Source organism: Tamandua tetradactyla, chromosome 7, assembly GCF_023851605.1.
Source record: "Tamandua tetradactyla isolate mTamTet1 chromosome 7, mTamTet1.pri, whole genome shotgun sequence".
Lineage (NCBI taxonomy): Eukaryota > Metazoa > Chordata > Mammalia > Pilosa > Myrmecophagidae > Tamandua > Tamandua tetradactyla.
Genome location: NC_135333.1, coordinates 164,106,792 through 164,119,561, shown reverse-complemented (window position 1 = coordinate 164,119,561; position 12,770 = coordinate 164,106,792). Strand labels below are relative to the sequence as shown.

Sequence of the window (12,770 nt, the reverse complement as noted above, 5' to 3'; positions counted from 1 at the left end):
GACATTAAGAAAACATCCCCGTAGACTCACCAGGTCTGTGTGTAGATCCTCCAAGGTCATTCTTTGTTCTATTAAAATTTGTCTTGAGTGGTTTAAGAATAGACTCTCCTGGAATAAAGAATTTATGTTACTTTAATACAATGGGCTTTTATTGGCAGGAGCTTCCTGGGAATAAGGGACAGTGCTGGCCTTACAGACTGGGTACCGGGAAAAATATGGCACCAGCTCTCCCCCAAGAGCCTGGGGGGGGGGGGGCTAAAGTACATAGATGAGTGTGCTCAGAGGAGTAAAGTAGTGCCATGGAGGGTCACAGAAAGGGAAAGCAGCTCTCTGCTAAGTTGGGGAAACTTCATGGGGGTAGTATCATTTGAAATAGATCTTTAAAAATGTACAGGTTTTATGAAGTAGAGGTGGGTGGGCAAAGGTATTATAGATACTATTTGTATGAGAAAATCCATAGAAAATTCACATGCATTCTGAGAACTTTGGGTTGCTTTCACTTAAAATGAATGTATCCTTCAAGTGCAAGGTGAGGCCTCAAAGGTAAACGGGCCTTACAGTGACTGGGTTGTTTTATTTAATTTGGGAGGCATTAGGGAACCAAGGTAAGTTGCTGAGATGTAGACTAACGTGATCAGCTCTGATATCTCCAGTGATTTAAAATTTCCAGCCACAGTGAGCACACTTACATTTATCACCCTGTCTGCCCAGAGTGACAGAATAAACATTTTCTAGGTTTTGTACATTTTTTTTGTTGCTATAATTTGAACCCATTTCTGTTTGGGTCCACTCTGAGCCACAGATGCACAGCTCCCTTGAGCTTCCCGGGGTCATTCCACTGGACTCGAATGTGATTACTGTGTACCTTCTTTACTCCCTGCATGCATCCTTTCCTCGGGACCAGGTGAAGTCACAGTTCCTTTCTCCTTTTCTCGTACATCCTCTTTTCTAGTCTTATAGTGATTTGGCATTTATTTCCTTTCAGCCTTGCCTCTGTGGTGCTTTTCTGCCAGATGAAACAACCACCGTCTCTTATTCATGGCAAAACTGTATGTGGAAAGAGAGGGGCCAAAAATGATGATAATGTTTTAATATTAGTGTTTCTAAGTTGTGAAGGAGGGAGACCCGTCGGCCTGGGACTGTGTCCCTCTGTGCTGTTGACCCCGTCTCTGGGATAAAGCATTGAGTAAGGTTTTTCACGTGGCAGAAAGGTGATCCTCATTGTTGGAAACAGCCCACATTCAAATCGGGGTCAGTCAGTGGGTGTGAAGTCTCTTAAATTAATCCCTTACTAGTTTTTTGCTAGGTCAGCCTCCTCGTCCCTAAAAAAAAGAAAAAAGAAAAGGAAAAAAAAGTCTGTGGCTGAGTGTCGTCTTGTCTCCCATTCAGTTTCTACTGAGATTCTGTATCAAGGCCTTATTCTTACTAAAGGGTTGTTAGCTTGACAATGAGACCCTTCAGTTTACATTCTTAAATCTTTGCTTGGGGATATTATTCAGATCCTACAAAAACCTCTTTTAATCCTCTCAGAAAACTAATGGTAGAGTAAACTTTTGGGGAGAGAAGGGCCCAAATTGGGATAACTTGGATTCAAGGCCTGGCTCTTTAAGCCTCGGTTTCTATGTGTTAAATGGATTTAGCACGTTGTTTGCTTGGTGTGGTAGCAAGGATCCAGCAAGACAGCTGTGGGAAGCACCCGCAGTGCCTGGCACACATAGCACAGCCTTTCCCTTGAGGCACCAGCCTTGCCAGGACATTCAGTGCCACTTTGTGATTCATTTCCGAAGGTGAGAAAGCTACTTCACACGGGCTTAGCATTAGCACTAATTTTTTTAAGTCACTGTGGTGGTCGTTTGAGGACATTTAGAGGTTATTTCCATTTCTGAAGATTCTTGTTATATTACTTAATTATTAAAATTCACCTTACACTGTATTATTCTGTTACATCTGTTTAATGACTCCTTTAAGAAAATAATTTTCTTGTGTTAATGAATGACTCCACTGGAACTTCACTTTCTGTTCTTTTTTTGTTCTCCTGTTAAATGACTGTGTCCTGAATCGGCCGCATCTCCCATGATGGTGTTCAATGAAGGGGTATGGCAGGCATCCCTGTTACCTAGACATTTTGGGAAGCCCAGACTCACAGGATACCTTGTTTCTTTATGCGTCTCCTACCCCGGTGACCAACCAGCATTTCCCGTCTAATCAGATAGAAAATCGGTACCCTGGGGAAGCTGACTCAGCCAGTATACGTGGATGCAGGGAGTTGACCTGTATTTGCCCTGCAAGGATAGCAGGGGGTTTAATTCCGTGACTGCTTGCGGTGTGCAAATCTGGGGCTTCAAGTAGGTCTGTTATGTGTACACAGATTCTGTCTGAGTTAGTATTTTTTGTTTCAGATGGTTAGAGCTTCTCTCCTCCCTCTTTCAGGTGGAGCGACATGACATGAATACCCTGAGTCTGCCCCTGAACATACGCCGGGGGGGCTCGGACACTAACCTCAACTTCGACGTGCCAGATGGCGTGCTGGACTTCCACAAAGTCAGGCTCAGCGCCGACAGCCTTAAACAGAAGATCTTAAAGGTGACGGAGCAGATAAAGATCGAGCAAACGTCCCGCGACGGCAATGTCGCGGAATACCTGAAGCTGGTCAGCAGCGCGGACAAGCAGCAGGCTGGACGCATCAAACAGGTCTTTGAGAAAAAGAATCAGAAGTCGGCTCATTGCATCGCCCAGCTGCAGAAGAAGCTCGAACAGTACCACAGAAAGCTCAGGGAGATCGAACAAAACGGGGCCTCCAGAAGCGCGAAGGAGATTTCCAAGGACAACCTGAAGGACATACAGCATTCCCTGAAGGATGCCCAGGCGAAATCTCGGACCGCTCCCCACAGCATGGAGAGCAGTAAATCGGGCATGCCAGGGGTCTCCCTCACTCCGCCTGTGTTTGTTTTCAGTAAGTCCAGAGAGTTTGCCAACTTGATCCGGAATAAGTTTGGCAGCGCCGACAACATCGCTCACTTAAAAAACTCCTTGGAGGAGTTTCGGCCGGAGGCGAGCGCCAGGGCGTACGGAGGCAGCGCCACCCTCGTGAACAAGCCCAAGTACGGCAGCGACGACGAGTGCTCGAGCGGCACGTCGGGCTCCGCCGACAGCAACGGGAACCAGTCCTTTGCGGCCGCTGGGCCCGGCCCGCTGGACGGCCAGGGGAAGCTGGGCATGGTCCTGGAGGCGCTGAGGGAAATCAAGGACACCCAGGGTCAGCTGGCCGAGGACATCGAGGCGCTGAAGGTGCAGTTCAAGAGGGAATATGGCTTTATTTCTCAGACCCTGCAAGAGGAGAGATACAGGTATTTTGACCCATCCTACAGAATTCTCTTAGAAGCATGAGTTGCAGACTGCAGAGAGATTGTCGATATGAAAGCGATGTGCTAGTGGTTGTGTTTTCCCTGAGTATGGACATGGATCAAAAGGCATTTAGGGACCAGTGATTCTTTCCGTATTTCGTGACTGTAGGTTTTATAGTTTGTGACTTGTAGCCAGCTGTTTAAAGAGACAGTGTATATGTGAATCTTTAAAATAGCACCACGTACATAGTCTGCGACCCATAGGCATCTCAAGGTCCTTATTCAGTAGAATTCTGCTATAAAGACTCATGACAGTCATTCAGAGATGCGTGTTTCATTCCCCTCCATAATAGCTACCAGTAAAAGATTGGTTCATTGTTCAGTAAGGTAGATTTAATTTGGTACATCAACCTTAAAATCTTTAGTACTTTTTTGTGGGCTATTTTACTCATTAAGTTTTTCACCTTTCATTGAAGTGGTCTCAAAAGTAATCTTAATTTTTTAAAGTATGCTTTCAAATCTTGTGGGTTGTGTTAGCTAATTTAAAAGTTGGTTATTTTGCAGGCTGATTTTTATGTGTTTATAGCTTATTTTTTAAAAGGACATGTACCTAAAGATGACGTGATTCTCCCCCCATCCCATTTTCCCAATAAAAAGAACCCCCTAGGTAAGCAATGGTGGTTCAGTGGCAGAATTCTTGCCTGCCATGCTGGAGACCCCTGTCCGATTCCCAGAGCCTGCCCGTGCCAAAATAAATAAATAAATAAATAAAAAGAACCCCCAAAGTGTTTTGGTCAAAATGAATAAATTAGCTTCTAAGAATATAAATAATGTAGTGAAATTCCTGTTACGTGTTGTAATGTTTAATTTTTAAATTCAGCTTGCACACCACTTTGTATCTGATCTAGGATTTTTTGTATGTATTAATTTAAAAATGTAGCTTTTTTCCAACTTATTTTTTATGAAACTATTTTTTAAACTTTCCATGTACATCTTTGAGTTTGGTATCTTTGTCATATAAGATCTATTTTTTTTTTTTTTTAAAGGAAAGACAGAGAGAAGGAAGGAAGGATAGAAGGAAGGAAGGAAGGAAGAAAGGGAAACATTTTTAAACATTTTCTTGTTTTATTGTATTCTGTTTCTCCGTTTTTGTTACATGGGCTGGGGCCGGGAATCGAACCGAGGTCCTCCGGCATAGCAGGCAAGCACTTTGCCCGCTGAGCCACCGCGGCCCGCCAAGATCTATTTTTTTGAGTCATAGTTTTTCCATGGTGTATTGCCTTTAACACCATTTGAATAGTTTGGGATACAAGCACTTTTTAGATGCAAATTTTATCCCAAGTCACAAATACCCAATTATGTAAATTTAGGGCAATTTTTGTTTTCATTTATCTCCTGGAGTTATATTTGTGATCTCAAAGATATAGCTATTCACAATACTGCTTACTTAAGAGACCTTTAGAAGATTTTTTTTTTTTTTTTTTTTAGACAGAGAGAAGGAAGGAAGGATAGAAGGAAGGAAGGAAGGAAGAAAGGGAAACATCTTTAAACATTTTCTTGTTTTATTGTATTTTGTTTTTTTTTGTTTTTGTTACATGGGCTGGGGCCGGGAATCGAACCGAGGTCCTCCGGCATAGCAGGCAAGCACTTTGCCCGCTGAGCCACCGCGGCCCGCCCTAGAAGATTTTTTATACCTCTGCCACCATTTAGTGCCTGTGAGCTCATAGCTAAGAATAATCATGAATCTATATTGAATTATTTTGATTCCTTTTTTTTTAATGATTCTATCAGATGACTCATATAAGCAGCTAAAACTAGCACTGATCAAAACCATTCCAGGCTAATGCATCTTCCCCAAACAGTGTTTCCTGTTTCAAAATAGACATTATAAGATTTCAAATATAAGACAAATCTCTCTTCTCTGAATGGGGGTTGGGAGGAGATGGAATTGTAAACTTTGGCGAACAATAAACTTTTCGAAATGCTACTGGATAAGCCATCTATAATTTATAGCAAACTTAATTTTTTATTGGAACTTGAATTCCAAGAGCTAAAACATTTATTCAGTATTGGAAAATAGTAACATTGATGCCAGAATAGAAAGAGCTAAAACATTTATTCAGTATTGGAAAATAGTAACATTGATGCCAGAATAGAAGTTGATACTAAAAATTGGTTCGTTCCTCATGCACTGTCTTGTGCAGGAGACCCCTGGGCAGAACGGAAGATGCCACTGTGAATGCCAGTGGGTCCTTGACTGCATACAGCCCTGTCTTCTGGCTGGCCTGGTGAACGGTCAGCTGATGACATTGTCCTGTCTTCACCACAGTCAGATAGGGTGCTAGTTGGATGTGGACAGAAAAGCCAGATTTGATTTGCATGAAACCTCAGAGATGGGGACAGAGAGTTAAGTGTGGGACCAGTCCTTTACAGAGCTTGTACTCAGGATAATCCAAAAGTTTTTCCCACAGCTAGACCTTTGGGGAAAAAGCACTGCCAGGGAACGAAAACAAGCCCAAGGACACGGCAGCAGTCAAATAAAAAGGCTGTAATTCTAGAGGGCTGTTAGGAGACCTTTGAAATGCTTTTCTCAGAATTGCCTCCTGTCTTTGAAAAGGTACGAAAGACTGGAAGACCAGCTCCATGACCTGACAGATCTGCATCAGCATGAGACGGCCAACCTGAAACAGGAGTTGGCCAGCATCGAGGAGAAGGTGGCCTACCAGGCCTGCGAACGGGCACGGGATGTCCAGGTGCTGTTCCTCCTCTGATCAGATTCCCACGCCAGGTCTTCCCTGGCTTTAATCCATTCAACAAATATGTGAATTAGCCCTAACCCCTAAAGGAGTCCTGGCACATGGTACAAATGTTTTCTCTGCACAAACATTTCTTTTCCACCTTGTTTACCTCATTAGCTCATGTGATGTTATCTAAAGACACTATATTCTCGATGTACTTTCTGTCCAAATCAGTTAACAAATGCTTATTATCTTGCCCAAGCCCATTACTAGTATATTGCCCTCCCTACCACCACTAAAATTAAAAAAAATTAAGAGTATCAGACAAACCCTGTCTTCAAGAAGTTGACTGCCTAGTTGGGGAGTCAGAAGTAGTAGTTCAGCTGCCAGACAGCTCAAGGCAACATGAAGCTGTGCCATATTACATCGCGCAGGCTCTGAAAGATGCAGAAATTCAGAGATGCAAGCTTGGTAGTGCTGGGGGTTCCGCCATTTAGTGGCAAAAATTCCAATTCCAGTCCCGTGTCTGTCATTTACTAATTGTGAGGCCCTGAGGAGGTATTGAGTCTATTATTATTATAAAGCAATAGCTTTCATATTGTAAGAATGTCAAGCCTTTAAGTGCATTCTACCTGCCAAGTACTAAAGAAGCACTTTACATGTATTCCCCCCATCTGCTCTTCACAGCAGCATATGAGGTAGTTCCTATTATCCCCTATTTCTCAGGCATGGAGACTGACATACAGAGAGCTTAGGTGACTTGATCAAGTTCTCACAAAAAGTCCTTCGATAATGAATGTGCTTGAATATCCTAAAGAAGGTGGCAAAGGGGTGAGTAGGATCCAGGCGGCTGAGCAGTGTAGACGAAGGCACATGCCTGCGTTTCCCAGTGTGTTACTAGCACTGTAGAGAAGCAGCCTTGGACTTCTTAATCTCCCTGTTCTTCATAGAGTGCTCAGCTTCGTAGTCACAAATCTCCTTTGTAGGCAGCGGTTATTTTCTCCAGCTCTGTGAAGGCTGTCAGCAGTTCGCCCCACTGTACGAGCCAGAAAATTGAAACGTAAAGATAGAAATTTCTCCTGTGATCTGTGAGCTAGAGTCCCAACTGCCCCTGTTTTATTCCACTCTGTGTCTAGGACTGAGCCTGTGCTAATCCCAGATGTCTACTTGGACAATTCTGGGGAACCAAAGCATCAGAGCTGACGGGACATGTTTGTCTCTGGAGACCACTGACCTTCCTTTGGAGCAGAAGACCCTTGGAGGATTCCTGGCCCTGCTGTGGGTCAGGAGACTTAGCTTCACCACTGACTGGTTTGAAAACATGAACCCGTTTAAATGTTGTGTTGTCAGGACTGGTATGACGGTTTATTAGGTCATTCTATTTTAGACATGTCTGGGCTGTCCCGGGGCCGTGTCTGAATGTATGGCTCACAGTTGGTTGTCTCTTATTTGGAAGATAGTTTAGGTTACTGTTGTTACCCCCTTTTTAAGAAACAAATATTTTACCGGGGGTAGGGGTCAAATAAAGGGAGATACTATACAAGAGCAACCTAACAGAATTCAGGTAAGTTCATTTCACCATTTTCTGGTTTCATCTCAAACTTAGAAGTGCAAAGACGGCGTGGGTGGGAGTTTCTAGAGCGGCTTTCTTGTCGTGATGGTTGGAATCCTGGCTCTTCCGCTCACTCTGTGTGACCTTGGACAGGTTAGCTCCCTGTGCCTCAGTGTGCCCATCTATAAAATGGAAATATCAGCAAGCTCTGCCTTAAAAGATTGTCAGGAGGATTCAGCGGGGTAATACATGTAAAGTACTTAAATCTTTGCTTGGCACATAAGCAGTCAATAAATGTTGGCTGTTCTTTTTAGGATATTGGTGAATGGTTGTGGTCCTCAGAGCTTTAGGACTTGGGTCTGCCCAACTTCATCTTTATTTCTTGTTTGTTTGTTTTTGTTCTTATGGGTAGGATATACCAAGATCCACTAGGATATACCTAGTGGATGAAGGTAGCTATTGGCAACAGAGAAGCAGGAGTTTTGTTGTAGTTGCAAGGAATTAGAGGTTTTTGTCTATTTGTTTTTTAACCCTGACTGCCCAATTAAAAGTATTTAAAGGTACTACTTTCCTCTTCCTACATACCCGGTATGTTAAATACCGGAATACCGGACAGGAAGAGTACTAAAGTTTGTGGGGCTGAATATGTCTTGGGGCTGTGACTAAAATTCCTTGCAATTCAGGGCTTAATTTTCTTGGATTTTACTTTTGATAAAAAAAAATTTGATGGCAGTTCAAAAATCAGTCCATTTGTGTATCTCATTCCTCCACCTAATAGTAAATTAATGGATTTGCCTAAAAATGTGGATCTTTTTGCCTTGTTCTGTCACCTTTTCCGTGCAATACCTAAGGTAGAAGAAACCTTTGGCCCAAGTAGTTGAAAAGAAAGCATTACTTCTAGGGCACATGTCTGTTATTGTAGTAAGTTTAAGTTTATAATGAACCTGAAAAAGTGAGCTTTTTTTAGAATGTGAGGATCTGAGGACAGTTTACCATTTTTGGTGGTAATGAAAGTTACTATAGTAACAGAAAAACCTTTTCTTTGACCTATAAAGTATATTCAGCAGAGGAAAAACAAATTAATGTGGGAGCCATTGTGCTTGTTTAAAACCTGTAAAGAGGACTGCATTTCAGTTGAGCAAATCTCTGTTGGTAAGTGAACAACAAGACAATAGACATGAGAACTTAAAGGGGCACGTTGCATTGCCTCTGGTTAGGTCCTTTCTCCCAAGAGGCTTAGGGATTTTCATTCTCAAGCCTCATATCCTGTTACTGGCACCCAATCTCTTCAATATTCAACACATGTGAGTTGGACAGGAGTGTTGTGTGACCCTCCCAGCGCTAGGTTCCTAAGCCTCATGCAGCCCTGGGGCTGCAGGGGCTTGAGGAAGGCGTGACCTAGTCGGATGGGTCTAGGCAGGCTTCCCCCAGGAAGTGGTCATCCAGGTGAGACCTGAAGGATGCTCAGGAGTCTACAGGTGAAAGGAGAGGGGGTGGGGAAGTGACTGTTTCAAAGTCTGAAAAGCCCTGAGGTGGATAGGTGTACCCATTGAGAACTGGGAAAGCTAGCCTGGGCAGAGCCTGTGTGCGTGTGGAGAGGGGGTGTGGGCTGGTGCTGGCATTCAGGGAAGCTGGAGAGAGTGGCTGGGCCTGAGCCATGCAAGGCTTCAGGGCCACTGTGAGGAGGTTTTCAGGAAAGAAGTGACACAGATATACATTGTCAAAAGACCCCTTGGGCTGCATTATAGACAACGGACTCAAGAAACAAAAGGGTGTTTGGAGAATCTAGTTTAAGGTTATCGCAGGCAAAAAATTCTGGTGTCTTAGATTGGGGTGGTGACCAGGGTAGGAGAGAGGAGGACCCTGCGCTCATCGGCAGGGCTGGGGGGTGCGTCAGACGAGCGTCTCAGGGCGCACCTCCCAAGACGTCTGCTTTGAGGAATGGGGTAGATCATGGTGCTGTTTTCTGAGAAAAGGAACACAGGGGGGAAAAGGATGGATTGTGGGGGTGGGAAGGAGTTTCGATATATGACTTCACATTTGGACATGTTGAATTTGGGGTGCTTTTAAGAGGCTCAGATGGAGATGCCAAGGAGGCGTGTGGGTGTATGAGTCTGTCTAGGACGAGTAGGCTGGGCGGAGGGATGCTGCCGGTTGTCCGTGCCTTGGGATTGAGTCCTCTGTGTGAGCGGGATCTAGGGAGAGTGTGTAGTTTAGGAAGGTCATCGCTCAAAGAGCAGGTGACAGTGAAATCCCCCAACTTGGTCAGTCCCCTCCCCTTCCCTCTATTCTCCACCAGTCTATAAATGGATACACATGCACTCTGAGCATTGGAAGGACTTGCAATTGAAGATTCCACCCACCCCGTGGCTGAAGGTAGAGTAGTCAGCTGTCACAGGACGGGACCCAGCCCTTGGGCTTGTCCCTCATGGGCACCCACAGGTGCCGATATTTTGGGTCCCTGTGTTTCAAGTGTAGGTGGAATCAAAACACGTCACCATAATTCTTCATCTGTATGATTTATGTATTTGCCGTACGGTTGTATCCACATCCACAGTCTATCCGTGAATAATACAGTAAACTAGACCCTGCAGTTCTGGTGTTACCACTTTGTCTACCATCATCATCGTCATCATCAGTTTGGTATTTGAAGTGCCTGAGCCTTTGGCGTGCCGAGCGCGCAGGCTTCTGTGCACACCTGAACATGCTCTCATCCCCCTGTGACGTCAACAGATGATGATCTTCCACTGTCCCTCTTGCCCGCAGGAAGCTCTGGAATCCTGCCAGACCCGCATTTCTAAGCTGGAGCTCCATCAGCAGGAGCAGCAGGCTCTGCAGACGGACTCTGTGAACGCCAAAGTCCTCCTGGGAAGGTGCATCAACGTGGTCCTAGCCTTCGTGACGGTGATTCTGGTGTGCGTGTCCACCATCGCCAAGTTCATCTCGCCCATGATGCGAAGCCGCTTCCACATTCTTGGCACCTTCTTCGCTGTGACTCTCCTGGCCATATTCTGTAAACACTGGGACCCATTCTGTGTGCCATAGAAAGGACAGTCCTACCGAGATGAAGCCACTGGCTCCTGTCTTCAGGGCCTTTCAGATTTCTATTTTAAAGAAAACTTTGGGCATACTACCACTTTTTTAAATGAACAATTGCGCTGCCTGAAGATGATCAGAAAGACCAGACCTGTGTGGTACAAATAACTCCACTGTAACTCATTAGCGTGGCTGGTTCAGCCCCTGTCATCCCCTGTCAGTGTGGATCTGTTTCAGAAGTCTCCCCACTCTGCCTTAATCAGATCAGATTTCCTGCCCACTGACTAGCCCGGCATGGTAAACCTCCCTGTATTGAGCCGTTGGCATAATTAGTGACCCAGAAGAAAAGGGTTTTAATCGCTCTCTCTCTTTTAAATCTCTATCAGAATTTGGCTTCACGGTTGCTAGTGGTTGCATTTTGCCTGAGTCCTGTACACAGCAAGGACGTGGCATCACTTGGGGAAATGAAGAAGCACAGGAGGTGATGGTACTGAATACCTGTGACCTCTTAAAGTACAGGAAATCCCCATGTAATCCCTCCTGTCTGTCCACAGCTGACTGGAGGTTCTGTTATGTTCCGGTGTCCAAAGCAATTGATTGTAGGGGACGCTGTAACATGGAAATCTCAAAGCACTCCTGTTTATCCAACAGAAGTCTAACCTGGGCAGTCTGCTGCACGGATTTCTGAATGGAGCTTTCCCCTTCTTGTACCCAGGGAACGGCACACCTGGTTTTATCCTAACTGGCTGGTGAACACCCTGCCTCCAAAGCATGCAGAGATGCTTCCAAATATCATGAAACTGTGGCTTTAACATTGATTTGGGGTCCTGAAAGCAATGCTCCAGAGGTTTGTGTTTTGGCAAATCTGAATTGTGATAAACCCCTCTTGAGGATATGATTCACTTAGTGATTCACTTTATTCACGGGTCTGTGAGGGATTGCAAAGCTTGCTCTGACAAATGAAAACAAATGATGCTCCTTTTGCAGGGTTTTGTTATTTTTTCCCCCTTTAACAAAGACAACAAAATCATAGCTTGTACGGCTGAAGTGCACTGAGGAAATCAACACTGGAAATGTGAGGGAAACATGACATCTGGTGTAATTGGATGGTGGCGTGATTAGTGTGTGCACCGTTCAGGTGGATGGAGATGGAGAAGGTCCCCTTAGGGATGTGACAGACCAGCAGGAATAAAATAAATGTAGTCTAGTGTCTGAGCCAAGACTGCCATCTGTCTCTCGTGATCTTACTGAAAATAACTTCTAAGGAATAGGATGGCCCCATTTCCCCTGAGATAAAAACATTCAAAAAACAACACCTTTGGCCTGTTTAGGGAATGCCATTCACTGTTTCCAGCCCAGAGGATATTTTGCTTTAAATATTTCTCTGTATACATAACAAAAAGAGAAGACCTAGAAGGCTTTAATTGAAACCATTTTGTTCGGCCCCTCTTCTCACTGCCCCATCCATTCTCTGAAGGAGTAAGGAAGCATGTTAGTATACATTTTATTCCAAAAGACATCAATCTCCTGAGCTTAAATTAAGTGCAATATTTTGCAAACAGCTGTTCTTAGGGAAATCTCTGGGAAAAAAATGTGACATAGTGTGATACAGTTTGAGAGAATGGAATAGTTTAGCCTTTAGTGCAAATTTAGTGTTTCAGATTCATACGACTTATGTTTTAAAAAAGTGTACAATTCAGTGGTTTTTAGTATATTTACAAACATGTGCAACTGTCACCACTAATTCCAGATTCAGTATTTTTTAAATAATAAACATCATTTCTGTCAAACCTTTGGTTATAAAGTATTTTGATTCATGGTAGAGGGAATTACTAGTCCCACCCCATCTCTGCGTGTCCCTCCATCATCAGGACATCCTCCTGATCCCCCAAGGTGGCTGTCCCTGCACCGTGATCCATCACACCAGGGGACAGATAAGGCTTCCTGGTCTAGGGAAGGGAGGGAAAGAGAATGGTGTGCCTTCTTCCTTTTGTTTTTATTTATTAATGGCCATGTCCCCTTTGTCAGTCATCCCTTCCATGTGAGCTAAGGCCTGGGTTAATTCACACCCTTGAATCAAGCCAAAACCTGGGTGGACTC

At 44.3% G+C, this 12,770-nt stretch overlaps 1 protein-coding gene across 12 annotated transcripts in view; it reads left to right on the top strand.

The window, feature by feature from the left end:
- TMCC3 (transmembrane and coiled-coil domain family 3) overlaps window positions 1-12,460 on the top strand; it is a 346,055-nt gene extending 333,595 nt beyond the window's left edge. For 11 of the 12 annotated variants that reach the window (XM_077111616.1, XM_077111626.1, XM_077111622.1 and 8 more), the window contains 3 exons: window positions 2,431-3,347; window positions 5,962-6,097; window positions 10,401-12,460. In XM_077111616.1, coding sequence (XP_076967731.1) covers window positions 2,431-3,347; window positions 5,962-6,097; window positions 10,401-10,679 — 1,332 coding nt within the window. In that variant the 3' untranslated portion in view covers window positions 10,680-12,460. The other variant, XM_077111627.1, reaches the window with a different exon arrangement.
- The last annotated feature ends 310 nt before the right edge of the window (window positions 12,461-12,770 follow it).